Source organism: Peromyscus eremicus, chromosome 5 (genome assembly GCF_949786415.1).
Source record: "Peromyscus eremicus chromosome 5, PerEre_H2_v1, whole genome shotgun sequence".
NCBI lineage: Eukaryota > Metazoa > Chordata > Mammalia > Rodentia > Cricetidae > Peromyscus > Peromyscus eremicus.
In genome coordinates, this window is record NC_081420.1 from 117,308,314 (window position 1) to 117,331,013 (window position 22,700).

Sequence of the window (22,700 nt, forward strand, 5' to 3'; positions counted from 1 at the left end):
TCCATCAAAGCAGCGCAGCTTACTTGTGCTTATTAGCACATTAAGCACATATGACCTGATTCCATCATTAAACTTTCAGATGATGTCTAATCCTCTCAGTGGTCATTTCCCCACATTTCTTCCTAAATAGAACTGGCATCCCAAAGAGAGGAAGCGGTTAAGGCCATCCTTAGGGGAACGCCTCCTCCCACAGTCACTGCTGGGTCAGGAAAGGTGACTACTGCAAAGGAGAAAGAGCAGGTAAACAAATTCCCTTTCCAATATGTGACGAAGCTGATGATTATACAACAAAGCACAGCAGGAGAGAGATGCAGAGGGTAATACAGAGGAGACTGGGGCCCGGATCCTGTGTGTTTCTGGTGTATACTGTTTCTTTATGTGAACACCTACAGAATGGCCCTCATTTACAAAGGATTACAAATCTTCCTCATAATGTATTAATGCAACCATTTTGGAGATCTGGTTTAGCACCATCTACAATCTGAAGTCCATGTGTGCTTTTGCTAAATAAGAATATGTAATGATGACAAAAAGCACAGAGCTGTGCAGAGGTTAACGTGAACATTCTTGGGCACCACCAGGCATGGGCATGTGTGGCTCCAGCAGCTATATAAAGTGCATGTCTTTATGAAACCAAATACATGGATTTCTTTCTGACTCCCACACATTCCCAAAGAGGCAGACATACGCACTTTTGTGAGATTTAAACTTGGAGTCCTCCATGTTGTAATACTGACCAATATTTAAACTTTTAAAAAAAGGGCTGACTTGTTTTTCTTGGGAAAGAAGTAAGAATACAGGAGCTGCCTAACTTGTGGCTTAACTGTCTAAGATCCTTGTGGAACGAGGCAGATTATAAAATACAAGAAGCTGTGTGACGTTGGATAAGTTCATTTCAGCCCTCCAAGCTTTAGCTTCTTGTATTTACCTTCAAATTGCACAAAACATACTACCTACCCTTCTGGGCTTAGTTGGTTGATTCATTCTCTGTAGAAACTAGTTTGCCAAGGTCTGGGACACCAGATACCCAGTAAGCTATTGATACCTAACTTCTTCTCTGTGCAGACTTGAAACCTAGGGAAAAGCATCTTGCATATTTTAATTGACTCAAGCTGCCCCTCGCCCCACCCCACCCCACCCCACCCCGAGTCTAGATCACATTGCTGTGGTACAAACAGTCACACATTTTCCAAGAAAAACTACCAGATTGACTTAGAAAGACTGCCCAGGAGGGCAAGCCTTCTGAGGTACCAAGGGTGTGACCAGGTTCTGGACAGTGAGAACAGCAGACCCCTCACAGACCCAGCACACAATCTTCAAGCCAGGCCTCTAGTGTTGTCAGACCTCACACTGTGCTATGTCACCTTTCTCAAAGACACTAGAACGCTAAACACTGAGATATACTTTTTAAATGTGGCTATCAATACAGAAGGAATATACAGTGTTGTAAGTGTCCATTGAATCAATTAATGACTGCATAAAAGAAAAAATGCCAACTACAACTACCAGATCATTGAACTATTAGCACAAATAAAAAGTTACATGATCAACTCAAATATATCACATAAACACATCACCTAGCTACATCAATTACTAACTCATGACCAATCCTGGATCATCTACATTACACCTCCAAGATTAACTTGAAGCAAATTCCCACCTAAAGCAAAATATTTTGAAATTGTCAAGTCACTAGATGTGACTCTACTGTAGGAATTCTATAAGCTGACTGTATCTGTACAGTAACAAGAACTACTTGTTATCAGTTTTCTCAGCAAGGTGCTCAGTGTGTAGTGATGGAAACCACTTGCTGCTGGCGAACCTGTGCTGGTACAGCAAGGGTCTGTGACGTCAACTCTAATGGAGAACTGTGCTGGTCAGCGAGGGTCTGTGACGTCACTATGGATTTGGATCTATCTTTAGTACGACTAGCTATGGCATTTCAAAAGAGAAACTACTTCCACAAAAATCTACAAGGCAGATGTGAATACCGCATGGCACATTCACCTGCTGAAAGCCAGGGAGCAAGCTTTATATCGTCTGACAAAGGGTTTTTGAAAAAAGTAATCCAGAAGACAGAGGACAGAGAAATCTGGATGGGTCATCCTGATGCAGACACACCCAAGCCCAGGCTGAGAATGGAGGGAACAGGAACACAGCAGGAGCAGGGCACGTAAGACAGACAGACCTTCTCCAGAGAGCATGGAACCCAGAGTCAGCACTCGGTGGACTAGAGGCACAAACAGAAACCAGACTGACCAGACTGACCTCTGGTCTCCAGTCACTCTCAAAGGTCAGCCAACTGCACAGTGAAAACAAGGAGTGCTTTTGAGGGACTTTTCATCCAGTGCCAAATCAATACAGTGACATAAGACCATGTGGCATGTGGGACTCAGCCCTTTCTGAGTGCACTCTTCTAGACTCCCATGCTTCTCTCTGAAGTCCACAGCAAACTTTTAGAAGTAGATTACGCTTACTGACATGACCATGCACACATCTGCGTGCCGTGTATAATCAGTGCACCCACATGGTATGCAGTAATTAAATCAGGGTGACCAGCACTTCCGTCCCAGGATTTCTCATCCCTGAGCTGGAACTGACATACAGGTCACCTATCAAAGAGGAAAGGGGGTGATACATCCTGATGAAGAAACAGGGCCTCATCCTTAGTCCTGCCCCAAAGTTCCTCACCACAGCAGTCAGTAGGAAAGAACAACCAGAGCAGGCCTGACTGCTGGCAGGTAAACCATTTTAAACTGACATAAGACATCCCCTAAGTCAGGACAGCCCACTCTGTGCAGACTGTACAAAAACACCAAGCTGTCACTTTACTGCCTTCTAGGACTCTGGGGTTTGGTACGTGCCAAGCACAGGTGTCCTCTAACAACCTATAACAGAGTCCTGGGTTGGGAGTCTGAGGAACATGGCACCCACCATGGTGCCCTGTGATCCCTGTGGGTGAAAGACAGCATAAGGAAGCCTACAAATATCTCCTCCCCCTGCCCCTGGGCTGTGTCACCTACCCCTATGACCTGTGTGTCCCAATAAACTCAGCTGTACGGACAACTCCCTGCTGCTCCTGTGAATCCTTGCAGCAAGTATCCCAAGAGTCTGGCCTTTCCTTGACACATTGAGAAATCAGGGCACCAGGCATTCTGGGAAGGTGTCTAACTGAAGGGCAGGCCTGTGTAGAGGCCTCCTTCTGCTCACTCTGACCTTTAGCGAAACACATACTAGAAGATTAACTGAAATCTAGGAGAAGCAGACTGGCATGTTTCCCCAGAACACATGAGCAAAGGCGGCAATCTTTAGGTTAGCCACTGTCTGGCAAGCATTTACTAGTCAAAACATTTAGTTTTGACCCAGGACAGTAGTGTCTGCCACTGTAATCATATTGGGGTATGATTTGGTGCCACTGTGTACATAGCATGCCTGAGGCCCAGGATTCAATCTCCAACACTTAAAAACTTGTTTAAGGAAATGGATGTCACAATGCTAAGACAGTAACTATGCTGAGAGAGCATAGTTCCTAACTAAATGCAACACTGATTGGAAAAGAAAATCCAGAAGGCTTCAAATGAGATAAAGAAACTACACGGACAAAAGTAATGGGGACCAGAGTGACTTTTTCTTTTACATTTTTATTTATTTGTGTGTGTGTGTGGGTGTGTGGGGGACCAGCCCCCACACTTATTTACTCCAGGAACTCTTGAGGATTGAGGGGTAAGAGACTTAGTTAGAAACAGTGAGGAGAGAAACAGAGAAAACACAGGATAGACTCAGGTGGGCCTAGATCCTTATCCAGCGGCCCAGAACTTTATTCCAAAGGTCTATTTATAACAATGCCAAGAAGTGGAGCGAAAGACGTCCCCCTTGCTAGATAGACCCTTACAAACACACCTGGTACCCAGGCTCGTGGTCCAATCAACCTCTTATGCAGTCCTGTGGGCTCCAACATGGGTGTTTTGTCTACATTATGTCTGTGAACCATATGCATGGCTGTTTGCTCACAGAGGCCAGAAGAGAGCATTGGATGCCCCAGAAATGTAGTTACAGAGAGTTGTGAGCCACTACTTAGGTCCTGGGAATCAAACCCAGGTCCTCTGGAAAAGCAGTCAGTGCTCTTCACCGTGAGCCATCTGTCGGGCCCTCCCAAGGTGACTTTTTCAGTCTGCCAAGTCCATTCCCTACTACTTCCCCATAACCCCAGAAAGTTGGGTGCCAGGGTGTCTCAAAGAACAGAAAGAGGTTTTTTTTTTTTTCATTATTCTATCCATTAATGTGAAACTTAAAATGACTTGAGAATTGTTTGTCTATCTCCTTGTGCTTTTACCTTCCCTGGGTAAACTGAGGATTGCCACAGTGAGAGATTTCCGTGGATGGTGTTCCTGATCAGGAAGACAGGAATGAGAGAGTGCCATCCCCAGCCCACCCCCTCAATCAGGCTCCTAAGGAATCATGATAAATGCAAGCAAAAGGCAAAAAAGGCTGAGTTTAGAGAAAGTTCCATGAACTCAAACAATCCTGGATCTTCTGGTCCCAGTTTGCTCACAGCCCTAGGCTGCTCTCCTGAAATTCCCTCAGACTCCTGAAATAATATACATAATCCTTGAACATACACAGAGAATATCCTGAAAATAGGACCCCAAGTTTTCATTATATTTTCAAAGTCATCACTGATAGAATAAGCTGCAGGAGCAGGAGGGGGGGGGATATCAATGCTCACTGGCCAGATGCATGCCAGACCAGGTACAGAGTAACATGGGACAGCACAGGACCTTAGAGCAGAGATCAAGAGCCTGGAAAACCATCCCCCAGTAACAGAACTAATGTATGAGCTGGAGAAGTAGTGCAGTAGCAGAAGGAGGGGGGGAGGGGGAGTGAGAAGGTAGGCAGGGAGAGAGGGGGAGGGGAGGTGGTGTAGATGGTTGTACTTTCTACTTTAAATCTTGGACTGAGAAGGTAAGAAGAAAAGGGAAGGGGTGGAGACGGCTCAGCTGTTAAAGACTGGGCTGGCAGGAAAAGACACAAGACCTGAAGGCAAGTACTCGTACGTTCTAGGCATAAAATTATGGGGCTCAGGGCCAGGCTTGAAAGAGGTTAAGGTTAGGAATGCTTCAAAGCACTAGTTTCCACCTAAAGCTATGTGACTAGACCCTTGATGTCACACAGAAGATACCCAAAGCTACACCAATATATGAAATACAACTGAGCTAAACCAAAACCATCCAGAACCTGTTTATGAGAATGAACTAAACTGTAGGTGTCTCCCACCCACTCATGCAGTCTGAAGGATGATCTACTTGTAATGAAAACCTTGGCAAACCAAAGGAGGTCAAATATTATTTTAGTAAAAGAATTAGCAGCAACTCAAGACTGCCTTGATTAGTCCCTGGAGGTCATCAAGAGTCGAGGGCAAAGCTTTCCACTTACAGCCTCTGCATCCCCAGTCAGAGGACTGCCAGCCCTGGGCTCCTGTATTCTGCCTCCACCTGAGATCTACCATGGAACAACCTTCAGGCTGGGCCCCCAAGAGCAACCTCATACTAACAAGCCCAGCTTCTCTATAGCCTGATTCCAAGCTTCTGGGGAAGTGGTTCTCAACCCTCCTACCATAAGATTATCATCATGGCTACTTCACTTACTACTGTTATGAATCATAATGTAAATATCTGAGATGCAGAGTATCTGATGTGTGATCTCTGTCATTCTACTCAGCCCAGGTTCCACTGATTAACTGGTGCTATGTTTAGCCCAGTAGTGACTAGTATACCTAGAAAAGAGGGAACCAAAACTTTCAAACAGCGATGGAGAAGCTCATGCCCACAGTGAGTAGATCTCAGAGAGGCTGGGCAGTGAAATCTAATTACCAAACTACTGTAATGCACTACAGAGGTAGGAGGACTCAGATGGATGGATGGATGGATGGATGGATGGATGGATGGATGGATGGATGGATGGACGGATGGACGAGACAGACGGATGGACAGACCAACAGACGGACAGATGGATGAAATAGCTATGAGTTCAAAGTTCTCTCTAAGCTTTATAGATATTTATATGGAGAGAGATGGCAAGGACTCCTTTAGGGTCCATGGGAGCATTCTACTCTGTAAGTATACTTGTCTGGTGAAGGGTATGTTTGTGGACTTCAATGGTGTACATAGCAAGTGAGCACCCCCAAACCAAAACGCTGAGCTATAAAATGCTCCACCACACATCAATGTAACTTTCCAATTTTGAAGCATTTCTGAATTTGTACCTTCAGATTAGATCAGATTAGATTTCAAATTAGAACTGGTAGAGCAAGTACTTCATTATCCAAAAAAATTACAAAATCTGAAACCGGAAACACTCCTCATCCTAAGCACACTGGGTAAGAGCTGTTCATTGTGTACATTCATGTACCCTTTTACTATTCCAAATTTTTTATGAAAAGTGCGTAACTTATTTTCAAGACTTGCTTATTGCTGTGGGATGTTCTGTATGTTAAATGTGTTGCTCTGATTGGAAATAAAACACTGATTGGCCAGTAGCCAGGCAGGAAGTATAGGCAGGACAAGGAGAGAGGAGAATTCTGGGAAGTGGAAGGCTGAGGCAGAGAGATGCTGCCAGCCGCCACCATGACAAGCGAGATATAAGATACTGGTAAGCCACAAGCCACGTGGCAACTTATAGATTAATAGAAATGGGCTAATTTAAGATATAAGAACTAGATAGCAAGAAGCCTGCCATGACCATACAGTTTGTAAACAATGTAAGTCTCTGTGTGTTTACTTGGTTGGGTCTGAGCAGCTGTGGGACTGGCGGGTGAGAGATTTGTCCTGACTGTGGGCCAGGCAAGGAAAACTCTAGCCACAGCTCATAGTTAAAAAAATTTAAAAACTCATTTTATTATATTTTATTCCTGTGATATCTCATATTTATCTTGTTCTACTTAGAATGTTTATTTTAACTGTAGATTTCTAAAAATATTTTCATGTTTTCCATGTGTGCACAGGGTGAGATTCGGGTATTAGCTAACGCTGTCCTGGTTACTCAAATATGCTCTGGGATGGTCTTTCTGTACGCTGTGAATATATGTTGCTACCATTGGTTATTAGGAAGCTGCTATGGCCTATGGCAAGGCAGAACAGAGCCAGGTGGGAAATCCTAGCAGAGAGAGAAGAAGAAAGGTAGAGTCCAGGGAGACGCTGAGCACTACCAGGGAAGCACAATGTAATAAAACACCAGTAACACCACAAAGCCATGTGACAAAACAGAGATTAATAGAAATGGGTTGAATTAAGCTGTAAGAGCTAGTTAATGATAAGCCTGAGCCATAGGCCAAACAGTTTGTAATTAATATAAGCCTCTGTGTGTTTACTTGGGACTGAGCGGCTGCAGGACACAGGAAAACTTGCGGCTACACAAGTACGTTCTTCAGTTATTCTTGTTTGACAGACCAGTTTGCTGGCAATGAGGCTGAAGAGATCACATCAAAGGCCCCTCAAGTTGGGGAAGCAGATTCCAACACAAGGTACTTTCTTTTAGCATCCCTAATGACAAACTGTCTACAAACTATTTCAATGAAACTCCATAAGGGGAGCTGAGCTGGGTCTGGCACACAAGAGCATTTTTCATGTGGGTTTTGAAATTATTATTCCCAGTTTTGTACTGGGAGGTGTAGAGAAAGCTCAAGTTTTGTTTTACAGAAAATAACAAGAACTGGAGCCAAGAGAGGAAGTGTAGCCCACACGCCCCACACTAACCTTTCCCTACAGTAAAGGCATCTGGCAATATCTACTCTCCAACCTGCCCACACACACACTGCCACAGCACCCCCACTCCCTGACTCTTACATCCCTTTCTAAGTATTCCTTCTGATGCCGACAATACAAACAACCTGAAAATGAGATGAGAGAGACCACGTTGTTCTGCAGCACCGCTTCTCAGTCTGCACTTGAACTGGAGGCTCTGAGCACAGGCCTTTGCAGCCCCACAGCTCCAGACACTTCTGCAGAGAATTCAGGGTGGGTGAGACCTCAGAGGTCAGCAAGCTTTACACCAGCCCTGCCCCAATCTCATCTCTAATATCTAACAGTCTCAATATCATGACCTTCTTCCTTCTCAATCAAAAGCTCACTCCTGGCATGTCCATCCCCTTGTGCTGAGAAGGCTTTCTAAGACAACGGAAAACCTGACACCCCCACTTTACTGCAGCCGCCCCGTTTTCGGGAGCTGACTCCAGTGCTTTCTCTACACTGGAGACCCACATACTGCAGAATGACTCCTTTCCCCAAATCCTCTCTTCTCAAACTGCCATGGTCCCCTAGGAAAGAAGACCCTAGGAAGCCCTTCCCATGCCCTGGCCCCAGGCTGCAGAGAACAGAATCGGGAATGCAGACACCATTGTTTCCCTTCTCACCTTAGAGGAGAAAAGGGTTCCTGGACTTTGAAAGCCTTTTTAAAAGACATGTCTGAACACACGGTCTCTACACAGAAAGCATAGAATAGTCAACACCACAGACACAAACATCCATGAAATGGGGGTACCTGAAAAGTGTCCTGTCTGTGTCCACAGTTTAATATTCTGGTGGTGATGTTGGTGATTGCTGGGAAACAGAGTCATCTGTGGTATGTTCAAGCACTCTGAATAAAACATCACAGTATTTATATCTAGTGTGAGCACCACCTCCTTATGAGTCATAGCTAGATTACCCATAATACCTAATGCAATGCAAATGCTACCTCAAAAGTTGTTACATGTACTGTTTGGGTAGCAATGAGAAAGAGCAGAGGCTGTGCATATTCAGTGTACCTGCACCCATTTTCCATCAGTGTTGGCTGACTCCCAGCATGCAGCAGCACTTGTGATACAGAAGGCTAAGTAGACACCCATCCCATTCGTCCTCTTCCGTCCTTTGTGGTTGGGGACAGGGTGTGGGCTGATGGAAGACTTTATAATACATATTTTCAACAGGGGAAAAAAAACATAGCATAGAAACTTCTAGAAAAGACATAGACACGGACATTCTGCACAGAACATGATCATCACAAATGATCTGTTTCAAACCCTAGAACTCTAATACAGCCCTGTTCTAGTTTGCTTTCTGTTACTGTGATCAAACAGTGACCAAAAACCAACTTGGGAGCAAAGGATTTATCTGGCTCACAGGTTGCAGCCTATCATCAGGGGAAACCAAGGCAGGAGCTTGAATCAGAAATTCAGAGGGACCTGCTTACCCAGCAACATCTCTTATCCAGCGCAGGCCTATGCCTGGGGAGGGCACAGACCACAGGGGCATGGCCCTCCTGTACCAACTAGCGACTGAGACACCGCCTCACAGACGTTCCACTGCCCAGCCTGATGAAATCAGTTCCTCAACTCTAAGTCCTTCCTCCCCACTATGTCTAAGTTTGGGCCAAATTTAAACAAAAACAAAAACAAAAGAGCACAAACCACCTCATTCCAAATGCTAACACACTTAGTTTGACAAAGCTATAAAGAAAAACAAAGATATCAAAGAAAAGTTTATGTAACAAAAGTTTAATTATCTCTGGGCACCCTAGGATCTAAAGAAACTGCGACATATAAACCTCAGGCCTGGGACAAACTCCATGACCTCCTGTCGCTATGAGAATCAATGAAATACTGAGCAAACAGAAATACCAGTGAGGCCCAGATCAATACAAACCACTCCATCACACTGAAAAGACACATACGACACTCAACAAGCTAGCTAGAACTGGAATACAGTCTTAATAGTCCACAGGCTGTTCTGGTAGAGAGTAGCTATATGCCTACTTCATATGGAACCATTCTTTTCAGCATCAGCACAAAGTTTAAAAATTCCAAGAAAACCAGCCTGTTTTCTTTGATGCTCTCAAAGGCTCAATAGGATCTTCAAGGGTCTTTGGATGGACAGTGGCATTGTAACTGAAAAGGAAAAAGTCAGTAGCCCTCTTGAGAGTCGGCCCCCACCTCAAGTATCTGCTGACCTGTAGATGAACCCGAAGCTGACCAGTAGGTGATCTTAGACTGGAACAATAAATCTGATGTATATGTCCTGGACCCAGCAAACAGGATACAGGGAGTAAAAATGTATGTCTCCATGGATACCCTGCATCCCGTCAGCCATTAGTAATTTCATGCTTATAGTTCAGCCAATAACTTCAAGGAACTACCTCACCCCTAACTCCCTCGTCCAGTCCTAAGACACTAAGATGTGTAACCCACTGCATGTAAGCTTTTCCTATATAAACCCCTTGTAATAAGTGCTCGGGGGATTCCTCCTTCACTCGCTGTATTGGAGTGTCAGATGAAGTCCCTGCCCGAGCTTGTCCTGAATCAAGAAACCTTTTGTTTTTGCATTGGAGGTCGGCTCCTTGGTGGTCTTGTTGGGGCTAACATTTGGGGGCTCATCCGGGATCCCCCATGTCCCCACAGACCCCGACTCCAAAGGTTTCAGGTCAATCGGTGAGTTTTCATCTGTTCCCTGTTGTGTTGCTTGTCTTCTCTGTTAACTTCAGTTTCTGTAAATCAGAGACGTGGAGTCCTCTGAAATATTCTCTTCTAAGGCGTGCTAGATCTGTGAAATGGTCTAGTAACGGTCAATGCCGGTGGCAGCCAGTGGACACACTGGAGAACCAGGATCACAGGGTTCTGGAAGATGTTCCAGACCCTGGAAACGGGGATGTGGAAGCCCCCAAGGTCTGTTTAACAGAGGACAGAGAGCCTCAGGAATGGACAGTTTTTGGTGTGATTGAGCCTAGAGGGTCGCTCCCTCCAGAGCACATCAGGCCATCATTGTTTTTGGAACTTTGTTGGTTATCTCATTGGGGTAAAGATATTTGTGTGCCCTTGGTCTTGTGTGTACCATTATTCTCACTGTTGACTTGACTATGATGGACGACATGGGACAGTCTCCCTCTTCTCCCCTAGAAGTTTGTCTAGCTCACTGGAAGGATGTTTGAGCCACTGCTCACAACAGAATGACTGAAATTCACAACGGAAAGTTTGTCACCTTTTGCAGTGCAGAATGGGCCTCTTACAATGTTAACTTGTCTCCAGAGGGAACTTTTGATGCTGGCCCAGGAAGAGCTCCCAGTGGTTCCTGCAGACCCTGCCCTAGGGGGAGGACCAGCAATGAAGGGTATGCAGAGGTGCAGAGAAGAAAGTCCCGATCCTGGTGCGGTTGCCCTTCCCATAAGAGCTACTGGTCCCCCTAATCAAAACAGGAGTTAACCTTTTCACTACTGGCCCTTATTGGTACTTATGTCTACGTAAATGTTACTTGTTTCTGTCTACTAACTTTCCTTATTGCTCTATCAGGCCCGCAGTACTGGTGGGCAGGGGAAGCTCATCAGCGGGGCCACATGCTGAGTGCTCATCACTTCCCAGCACCTGGAAAGGTCTGATAGGGTCTAACCGGGCCTTCCCCAAGTAGGGAGGTGAGTTCCCAGAGTGGGCAGACTGGGTAGGAGAGGCCCTGAGTGGGTGGATGCCTCCCTCGAGGGAGCGTGGAACAGACTCAGGGCCAGGATGGGCGGGGCTGGTATTAGCCTGTAGAAGTGCAGCTCTCACAGAGGATGGGAGTGCACACTCCCTACATGCAAGCAGAGATAGGGGAGCTATGGGCAACAATTGACAAGCTCTGTGGTTCTCACAGAGGATGGGAGTGCACACTCCCTACATTCAGGCAGAGATGGGGGAGCTATGGGCAACAATTGACAAGCTCTGTGGTTCTCACAGAGGATGGGAGTGCACACTCCCTAGAGACAGGCAGAGACAGTTGGGGGGGGGGGCAGGGGCGGTAGGGAGTTAACTGCCTACACACTCTGCACCTAAAGCCCCCTCCCTTCCTTCCTAAGCCAAGTTCTTCATTAGCTTCCCATCTTAACCCTTCTCTGTCCTGATACTGCTTTAAAAATGCTAAATTGCCAGCCTGCATACTTTGAAAAGCTTTGACTTTAGGATAAAAGTCAAAGATGCATTATATTTGAAAAAAAAATATGCTTTTGCTTCCACAGGAAAGAGAAATTTACATGGATTTTGGTCATTTTAGTTCAATGGGTTACAAATACTTGTCATCATTTAAAAGAACTGATTACAAACTATTATTGGTTAAGATAAAAATATAAAGGTTTTAGATATGGGAATATAAAAAATGTTTTTAAAAAAGGAACTTAAGATATATGAAATGCAAGTTATTGGGATATATAAAAACAAGTTTTGAAGGTCTGAGGATAAAAAGACTTAAGTAATGATAAAAAATTATTTGAGATATAAATAAATAAATAAATAAATAAATAACACACGTTTCAGATTTCTTTCTCTTGCTATTCTGCTGTTACATTGAAACTCCAAAGATTTATAATTTTTAAATTGTCTGTGTACTCTCTAGGTATGGATGAAAATGTGGCCACATGTATGTTTAGTTTTGAATGTCTCAGTTTGCGTGTCCTCTGTGTTAAGGAATACAAGTTAATACTAGTCATCCAGCTATCCAGATACTAGTTTAAAGCATGAACTGTTAACTCCTATTTAATATAAGCTATTTTTAAAAAGAAGTAAAAACAGAACCTGAGAGGTCCATTTGACTAATATATCTACAGGATAACAAATTGACCTGGTTATTGTTACCAAACTAAGAGATGTTTTCAAGATTAGGTCTAGATTTGTTCCGCTCAGATGTATTTGATAGACAATGTCCTCAAACCCATCAAAGATCTGATGAATATGGCATTTAAATTACTTGATAAAAAGCTTACTATAGCAAACAGAGACTCCTAGCTCCTAGCAATGACTCCCGAGGACTCCAAAGATATGGAACAATGACATGAGGATGCTGCCTGAACCACCTGAACCAAGACATCTGCTGCCAGGGATCCGGCCCAGAATGGACAAATGAGACATGGACAAGATAAAGTCAATCTTCCCAAAGTTGCTCCTATACAGGGAGAAATTTCACTTTATGAGCCCAGCAGCAAGACTGATGCTGTCCTGACACCTGTTCTGCCAATGCTATGAAGACTACAGGAGCCTGGGATGATGGTGGTCTGGGTAATGGATAGTCTCTGTCATTTTTTAATAGATTTGGAAGTCTGCACTCAGGTAAAATTTATCCTTCTCAGATCTCTGATGGCATTGATGACGGCTAGCTACAGCTTTGTCAGCTTAGCAACATCAGGCAACCAGAGTCTTCCACAAGGTTGCAGCCACCTTATTAATTCATTGATAAATGCATTAATTAATTAAAGCTACTAGGTCACCTGAAAAAAAAGAGACAAACAGGTTTGCCTTACAAGCTTCATATTAAGGAATAAACAGGTTTCAAACATAATTTGAAATGGCTGTTTTTATAAAAGATATTACAAAATTTCTTTCCTTTACCATACTGTCATTGCATTAAAACTTGAAAAGTTCAGAATTTAACATTAATAGAATTCTGAGAAGCCAATAGAGCAATGACTGCTTACTGTTTAGATTATAAGCTCAAGATTTTAGATTTCTTTTGGTTATCTTCTGAATGTAGACTTATAGATGGATACTTGTTACCTGCTTTTTCTACAATATGGATTTCACTACTGATTAATAACACTAATATATTTACTAAGGCTATGGACCTAAAAATTCCAAATAAGTTCACAAATTTTAACCTGTGTCTCTAGTCTACATCTGTCTCAGTGGGCTTCCATTTGGCTGGCAAACACTTCCAGGCATTGGCTACTGACTTCAACCTGTGACACATGGACTTGCTGAAAGCTGACATGGACCGATCCAGCCAATATAAATGCTATTTCTTCAGCTGGTCAATGAACCAGATGCTTCTAAATTCCCTCCTTGCCTTTGACTAACATTCTGGCTTTCTAAGACCCAGAAAACAACATCCCAATATTAGCAGGAAGTAATTACAGAAGCGAAAACGTTGTCCTTATTCCCCCTGCCCTGGAATGTTAGATCAAAATGGAATTTCTTGTCATAGTGGACCTGAGATAAAATAATAACTGGTCTCCATTCTCATTTCCAAGTTCCTTCAGGATAAGGAACTCTGTGCCCTGCTGCTTCTATTAATTACTGTTGGCTCTTATGTCATTGATGCCTTAACTAAATATAATTCCTCTTTGGATACCACTAAACTGATGATGCTAGAATCCTTCACCTTGCTTTCTGAGGTCATGTTACAGGACTGGCAAGGACTAGACCTCCAATTCCTACAGTAAGGAGGGATATGCACTGCCCTGGGAGAGGAATGTTGTTTTTATGTAGATCACTCCAGGCTGATTAAGAACTCTATGGCCAAAGTAAGAGAAGGCCTCAATAAGTGGAAGAGGGACAGGGAAGCTGGCCAGGGATGGTTCAAATCTTGGTATAACAGTTCCCCCTGGCTGACAACTCCAATCTCCATCCTTTTGGGACCCCTACTGCTACTAGTCCTCATACTAACCTTTGGGCCCTGCCTCTTAAACAAGCTGATGCAATTTACCAGAGAAAGGTTGGGGACCATCCAATTAATGGTGCAAAGGACTCAAAAGCAAAATGAGGTCCACAACCAAGATATAGAAGAGAGCCATCTGGCTCGGGGTAGGCATTGCCAACAGCACTCAGTCTACCAAACCAGGCATTGACAACCCATGATTGGGTGTCCTTGAGTTACTAGAAGAGGAGGGAATGAAGGGGAAAAGTCAGTAGCCCTCTTGAGAGTCGGCCCCCACATAAAGGTATCTGCTGACCTGTAGATGAACCCAGAAGCTGACCAGTAATTTAGAACTGACCTAGAGATGAACCCGAAGCTGACCATAGGTGAACTTAGACTGGAACAATAAATCTGATGTATATATCCTGGACCCAGCAAACAGGATACAGGGAGTAAAAATGTATGTCTCCATGGATACCTGCATCCCATCAGCCATTAGTAATTTCATGCTTATAGTTCAGCCAATAACTTCAAGGAACTGCCTCACCCCTAACTCCCTCGTCCAGTCCTAAGACACTAAGATGTGTAACCCACTGCATGTAAGCTTTTCCTATATAAACCCCTTGTAATAAGTGCTTGGGGGATTCCTCCTTCACTCGCTGTATTGGAGTGTCAGATGAAGTCCCTGCCTGGGCTTGTCCTGAATCAAGAAACCTTTTGTTTTTGCATTGGAGGTCGGCTCCTTGTTGGGGAGACTCATGATATGGGCATTAACAGTAACCTTAGTAATATTAGAATGTATAAAATATAAGGACAGGCTGTGAAGGGACACTAGCCCCGTAGGGCATGGCTCTGGCAGGCCTTGCCCTTCTCCCCGTTCCCTCTGCCTTGCTCAGAACCGTTAGATCACATTCCTAAAGCTAGTCACCAAGGTCTGTTCCCTTATTTGGCCACTTCCTCCTCCTGAGGCTGACTGCCAAGGTCCAGCAATCAAAAGCCCCCTTTGGTCCACCTAATTAACATACCCAGTTAAAATTAAACACCTCATCCAACACGGGGTTTCCTCTTTACCTTTATAAACCGCCATTTGCTTGCTTATGTGCCATGTCTGTCTCCCCTCGATCCAGAGGCAGTCCTCTGTCCCTCTGGGACAAATACCCCTTCCCCCCCCTCGTCCCCTCCCCTTCTCCCTCATCCCCTACCTCCTTATCACCGCCTCCTAACCCATCCTAACACAGGTCTCCCCTTTTCATCCTCTTAAAAATTACAACTGCAAGGTCAGTTTGCTGCTATTTTCTGCCCGAGTCAGAAGCAGCCACTTTAACTTTTCTTCCCTTCTCAATAAAGAATCTCTCTGTGAAAACAAGTGTTTGGGTGTGGTCTGTGCCTAATCCAGGGTCCAGGAGGAGGGGCAGGGTTCCTCCTTTGGGCTCAATGTACATAGACACAACGCCTGAGAAGGCTTATTACCTGCTCAACTGTTTCTTTAAAGAGCTCCTCACTCCCTCTGGGAGCTGACTAGCACTCCTACCATGAGAAGTACCAACTGGATGCAAACCCCTGATGCATTACAGGCCTTCCAGGTCCTTCCTGTCCACCAGTGTTCTGGCTTTCCTTCTGCAGCACTGTGCTGCACATGAGAAATGCAAAGTGAACCTCTACTTACTATCTCCTGTTGCTGACTACTCCTAAGCCCCTCAGGAGCTGCCTTTTGCCCTTGCTCCCAACAAGAAGTTTACTCGTGAATGACTCCTGCCATTCTTACAGTGTCTCATTTCATAGGCAACCACTAGCACACTTAGCCACACTCTGCAATAACCCTGGAAAAACATGGGATCTCTTACATGACTCCTCTTTTCATCATTAATACTAAAGTCTTGACATTTTCTCAAGGACAGTGTTCTTATTCTAGCAATGAATATCAAAGCATGTGACATCAAGCACTCTGGGTCCAAGCCCAAGCACCCCTATCTGGCTGTGTCCCCATGAACAAGCTTATCACTCACAGGGTATTATACATAGAAAATTCCTACCTGTGTGTAGGAGAATATTATTTTAAGGTGTGTTACTTTTGTTCATGTTGCATTTGTTTAACTCTGTGAAGCTGTGTTACTGTGCCTGTCTAAAACACCTGATGGTCTAATAAAGAACTGGCCAATAGTAAGGCAGGAGAAAGGATAGGTGGGGCTGGCAGGCAGAGAGAATATATAGAGGGAGAAATCTGGGAGGAGAAATAGATCTAGCAGCCAGAGGAGGAGGAGGAGATCAGGGGCCAGCCACCCAGCTACACAGCAAGCCATGAAGTAAGATTTACAGAAGAGAACGGGAAAAGCCCAAAGGCAAGATAGATGGGTTAATTTAGGTTAAGAAAAGCTGGCTAGAAACTAAGCCGGGCAATCATAATTAAGAATAAGCCTCCATGTGGATTTATTTGGGAGCTGGGTGGCGCCCCCCCCCAAAAAAAAAGAGTATAACAACCAACACCACCTGTGTAGATAGTAATGCATATATTGATGAAATCAGGCATGTGACCATGTGTTCCCAAATACCTAAACAGTTCAGGTGTCTGCTAGTTTTGTTCTTGTTTAGGAGAGGTGCAGCACAAAAGACTGAAGCCAGGGCTTCATCTGTGCTAGGAAAGTAAATACTATCACTGAACTAGTCAAACTCCCTGGGCAGGCTGTCCTGGAACTTGGTGTCCATCTGCTTCAGTCTTTTGGCCTATAGGCATGCACAACAATGCTCAGCTTATATTTCAGCATATATGGTAAATGTCTGTAAACACAAAAAACCTCCAACCCTGTTAGGGCCATAAGATGCAAATGCCATATTTTAGTAAACCAAAAGTCAATCTCATGTCCTGAACACTTTCTACTTATATTTCCTGCAAGTTCTCCCAGGATTGAACTGCTACTCTTTCCTCTGAGACCCATACAAATTAGACACTGGATCCTGCTGAGTGATGTTCTTCTCCCTGGAAAACCCTGGCTTCTTGACCATGCCCTTAATCTACCTAAGGCCTCCCTCTTCATTACATATGCCTCTCCTTGCTGTTACACACCCTAGTCAATTAAGTGGCCTGAAGTAAGTTTACATAAAACCCTGAGCTGTCCATGTACCTACAGTGATGCTCTCAAACTGCCCACCCAACCCTGAGCTGTCCATGTACCTGCAGTGATGCTCTCAACCTGCCCACCCAACCCTGAGCTGCCCCTGTACCTGCAGTGATGCTCTCAACCTGCCCACCCAACCCTGAGCTGTCCATGTACCTACAGTGATGCTCTCAACCTGCCCACCCAATCCTGAGCTGCCCATGTACCTGCAGTGATGCTCTCAAACTGCCTATCCATCCAGATTCTCTTTCTAATCTCGTCTCATATTTCCTCTTTGAGCTTTTCTAGTTAGCCATCTCCTACCCTAGAATGTCTTCTTCACACACCTCCAGTCTACAGCCCACTCCAACTAGCTTCTCAGGACACAACACTCAATACTTCTCAACACACAAATACCCCAAAGCTGACATAGTCTCTCCCCTGAAGTCCTCAGCATTCTCTCAGTTTCCCCCAGGGTATCTTATGGCTACTTCTAAACATTTTTTCTTTCCCATAACAGGATTCACATATTTATTTTCCCCAAATCACACACATCTAACTCACAACAGGCACTCAGGAAACAGTGCTCTGAATTAATGTATAAAGTACATAAATGCCACAAAGCCACAGGTATAACTACAGTCAGAAAATCTGTGGGAATTCAGAGTACCCATTCTACAATGGAAACACAATTTTCTGTCTTGCAAAGAAAAGAAAACACATCCATCACCCTGATAATGTTTTTGGCCCAGGAACACTCCTTTTAAAACAACATCTTAATGTTTAGTGTGCAAGAGAAACCAAGACATATGGGGTGAGTCTCCTAGCAAGAACATATGGATTTTATAAGAATCAGCAGAGGGATGGGAAACTACACTCTCCGAAGCAGAGAACTGTCTTTTCCCCACTCCAAGCCCAGCTGGGGTGCCTCTGCTTTAATAACATGGCGTTTCCTCTTGGCTTTGTGACTTTCCGACACTCAATGTTTTCCCAATCCTGGGAAGGAAAAGAAGCACTGAGAGAAAAGGAGAAACACCTCCCTCCTGTCCTCCAGTCTCCCGCCTGCTCGCCATGGCCACTGCGCACACTCCCCTCAGGCTGGGCCTCCGTGCACTGCACTTCCTCAGCAGCCTTCTCAGCCCTCCTGTCCTCACTCTCCTTCGCTTCTTGTTCCATCTACCAAGGGACCTGCACCCCCTCCCTCCTTGGCAGTCCAGTGAAGGGATGTGGCTAATATGAACACACACATCCCTATGGAGTTTTCACACCCACCCTTGTCAACAGAATTATTCTTCCTTACAGCGAGCCTGTCTCTGACACGCAGCCTAGTTAACAGTTCAGAAACAAAGAACTCTGAAATACACAAGAAAAATCAGAAAGGAGAAGAAGTCAGGAAGTGAGGAACTGCATACGAAAGCAAGCTGCCGCCTCCCCTCATCACCCTGTACATCCAGCCTCAGCCTTGCTTACAGCACCCACCTCCTCTCTCCACAAGAGGAAATCTCAGGTGCTGGAGCCACCTTTCCTGAGAAGCTTCTCTTTACAACAAATGGAAACAACCACAGAAAACCACAACTGGACACAATGCAGAGGTCAAGGGATTGTGGAGAACCCAGCCCCAATGGCTACATCTACATCACAGCCCCTGGATCGAAGGTTCAGAGAACACTGGGGAAGAAGGACCTGGGAGGGGTTTCAGAGAGGGTAACCGGGAGAGGCTGGACAGAGGAAAGGGTGGGGGGAAAGTGATGTAATTCTGTTTCGATTAAAAACATATTTAAAAAAAAAAAAAGAGGAAATCTCAGGAGTTTCATTATGGAGGTTGTGTGTCCAGCCACAGAGGCCAGAGGAAAAACCACAACTCTCTGCTTGGCTCTGAGAGAGCTGAGCGCTGAGTGCATGGCTGGCCTCTTCTGCCTGGACACAGGGACGGGCCTCCGGGGTCCTCGGAAATCCTCACAAGCTCTGACAGCATGGAGAGCAATCACCGCTTCCCTGCAGAAACAGTACATGCTTGTTTCCCCAGCAGAGGGGCTGAGAGTCCCCCTTACCCAAGAGTAAGACCTGGACCCAGTTCTCAAGGGTGAACTAACTGCACCAGAGTCCTCTAGTGAAGATTTAATATAATGATGAGGTGAGCTAATCTCACGTTCCCAAGTGGTAGTCCAATGACATATTTTTCTAAAACTGAACAGTAGCCACCTTCCCAAGTGTACTGTCTGGGTAACTCAGTGCACATCAGTGAGGCTTAATGACAGTGGGACAGGACCATAAATGATGGCATAAACTCACCACCAGTCGCTACCAAAACAGTAAGACTCGATGCCCACCTAAACAAAGTGCCGTTACCACATCAGTGAGACACACTGACAGAACCAGTACCGAGTTTAACTTGTCAGAATAGCTCTACAGTCACACGCACGAAAACTGCTCCAACAAACAGCGATACAGGGACCCAAGAAGAGCTGTCCTACAGTCCTTCAAAGGGACTCCATCTCCGTGTGCTGTCTCTTCCTCATGCTGAACTCCTTCAAGATGCCCTGGATGTATTAATTCCTTCAGTAACCATTCACTGTGTGCCTAGTGGGCAGCAGGTAAGTATATACAAATATCCAAGGACAGGAATGTAAATGAAGCCTCAACCATGCACAATCACACTGGCACTGCCTATTCATCTGCACCTGGATGCAAGGTTTCTTCAATAAAGCAATGCGGTAAAAGGAGGCCCACTAAGGGTCAGGTTCATGGAACGCCATCAGAACACAGCACTGAATGTCAGCATCTTAGGAATAACTTCACAGCAAAGGCGAAACAGAAATACAGACTAATAACAAAGCCATGCACATGTTAACAAGCCAAATTCAAAAGTGCTATTCAAGAAAAAAAGACAATGGTACCTTCTCATGGTTTTCAATTAAGATTTCTACAACAATATTCTGAAACTTCAAATCCATGATGGCAGCAACAGTTTCTTCCTGTGGTCGCATCAGAGTTGGTCCAAACACCACTCCTAAATTTGCCACGGTCATTAGATTCTGCTTCGAGTGATTTGACACACTAATATTGACGAAGAAAGAAAACAATCTTAGTTCGGCGGTGATAATCATGGAGCATTCAATACCCTGTAACTTTGCAGAACACTCAAACTAGCTCAGTGTCCGCCTGTGACACTTGGACCAGAGAGCAGCCTGTGCACAGAGGCTCTCTGCTCTCACCCCACCTCCCCACCTTTCTGTCTCCCTCCTCTCTATAGGAACCCGTCTCCTCAGCCACAGGCTCCTCTTCATGTTATTCTGATTCACTTCATGCCCTAAGCAATAGAGCCGGCTGACCTAGGGCTGGAGTCGCTCGCTCAGACAGTGAGCTGGGCAGGACAAGGCTTCTCTCCCCTCAGCTCTCTCTCAGATGTGTGTCACAGGCATGGCAAGCTAACAGGGCTGGGGACCTTGCCAGGGTGAAGGAACATTTTGGGAAGCTGTTCCCACTGACAGTCCTCATGCTAGCTAGCTCATTTCTAAGCAGCCATTCTTTCAACAGCTCTGTCCTCATTTCTTAAATGTATCTGCTCAATATTAAACAGATAAGTAGGTTTATATAGATATAAAGAATTGTGCAGCTGTCTTGAACCAATGATTGAAAATAAAAATGGAATTTCCTAATTTAATTGTGTTTTGTTTCACAAGAATAAATCATATTGCTTGTCATTTCAGCAAGCATGCATTCCTCCACAAAACACACATTTATCATGTATTAATTACACACAGAAAAAAGGCAGCTTAGGACACGGCCCCTCTACTCAGATCATCACCCCCTTGCTACCACAGACATTTGGTCCTTGCAGCATCATGATGATCAGTGTGCTCCATCAGAGCACGGTCACTCACTCCTCCCCTTCCTGCAGCTCAGGGAGCACCATGCACAGCTGCTCTCAGGCAGAACTCCCACTTAAGTCAGGACCCCATCCCACCAGAGACGTCTGTCCTAAAGGCTCACAGTCCAACTCACGTTCTCCATTCTTTTAACACCTTGTTCTTTTGCCACTGAGTGGAAATTATTTCGGCAGTCACTGTAATCTGTTTCTTTTCTCCATATGCTTCACATAGTAGGGCGGTCGTTTATCTGGTCTAACTATGTGTCCACTGGCACTTTCCAACGGCATGTGGTTTTATTTAGAGAAACCACAGTTCCGAATACTGTTCCCCACTCAAATTTTACAGATATAGTGATTTGGGAGTCGTTTTTATTTGAAAAGGTTTATTTCTCCACTGAGTTAATAAATTCTGCATTTTAGACAGGAAACATGAATGGACCAGACCCATGACTGGATTAAACAAACTTACAGGACATGCTCAAATAAAGCATTAGATGTGTGTGGAACCAAGCTCAATCTGCTAACCCATTTATAATCACACTTCCACAATTTGTGATGGGGCAATATACAATCTCCTCCCTTTCACTGAGATGTTGGTAGTGGTGTCGAGCAAATAATCATACAGCTTCAACCAGCATTCTGTTTCACTGTTCTGTCCAAAAGACACACAGCGAGTCAACTGGCTGGCCTGGTCTTGAGGTGAGGACCCTTGGAGGCCCCAGATCTAAGAGCAATGCATAGCACCCACAGCACTGAGGGAAAGCTGAGAAAGGAGAGCACTCACTTGGTTAGGTGTTTCACCAGGATATCCAACATCTCCTTGTTTTTCTCTGGCAGTTTGTGTACCAAGAAATGGATGGCATTAACACGTGACTCCGGGCTGCCACTTTCTTTTTTAAGAAGGGAAAGGAAAAACAGTTAACAGAGTACTTAGAATCAAGCATATTACCCCAAACTAGAAATTGTAACCGTTTGTCTGTTCAGGATCTGAAAAGAGAAGGCGCTTAAGCATTCTTGGGCCTCCCAAAGCATGCCTCTCCCTGGTTGGTGTTAATGGCACACGAAGCTCCAGCAGCCTCTCCCCTTGGCCAGCATCCCTTCTAGTCAACTCACAGTTCACGTGACACTGTACAGTCTTTGGCAGCCCACCAGGAAACACAAGCCCAACAGCAGCAACAGGAGCCTCTTGGCTACAGGCTCGTGACACTCCCCAAAATATACACTTAAGTCACATCACTTAGGTACCTCAGAAAGAGGCAGTTTAAACTGAACTCATGGTGACACCGAGTGCACACTGTGCCTAACCAACAGAAGGCACCAAGCCATGTAGGACCCTGC

The 22,700-nt window shown here is 44.8% G+C and overlaps 1 protein-coding gene across 3 annotated transcripts in view; it reads right to left on the bottom strand.

Moving 5' to 3' along the window:
- LOC131911864 (rho GTPase-activating protein 10) overlaps nt 1-22,700 on the bottom strand; it is a 280,586-nt gene that overhangs the window by 75,227 nt on the left and 182,659 nt on the right. For all 3 annotated transcript variants that reach the window (XM_059264272.1, XM_059264274.1, XM_059264273.1), the window contains exons 17-18: nt 22,147-22,252; nt 20,389-20,548 (exon numbers count right to left, since the gene is read on the bottom strand). In XM_059264272.1, the coding sequence (XP_059120255.1) occupies nt 20,389-20,548; nt 22,147-22,252 (266 nt within the window). The remainder of the gene's footprint in view (nt 1-20,388; nt 20,549-22,146; nt 22,253-22,700) is intronic.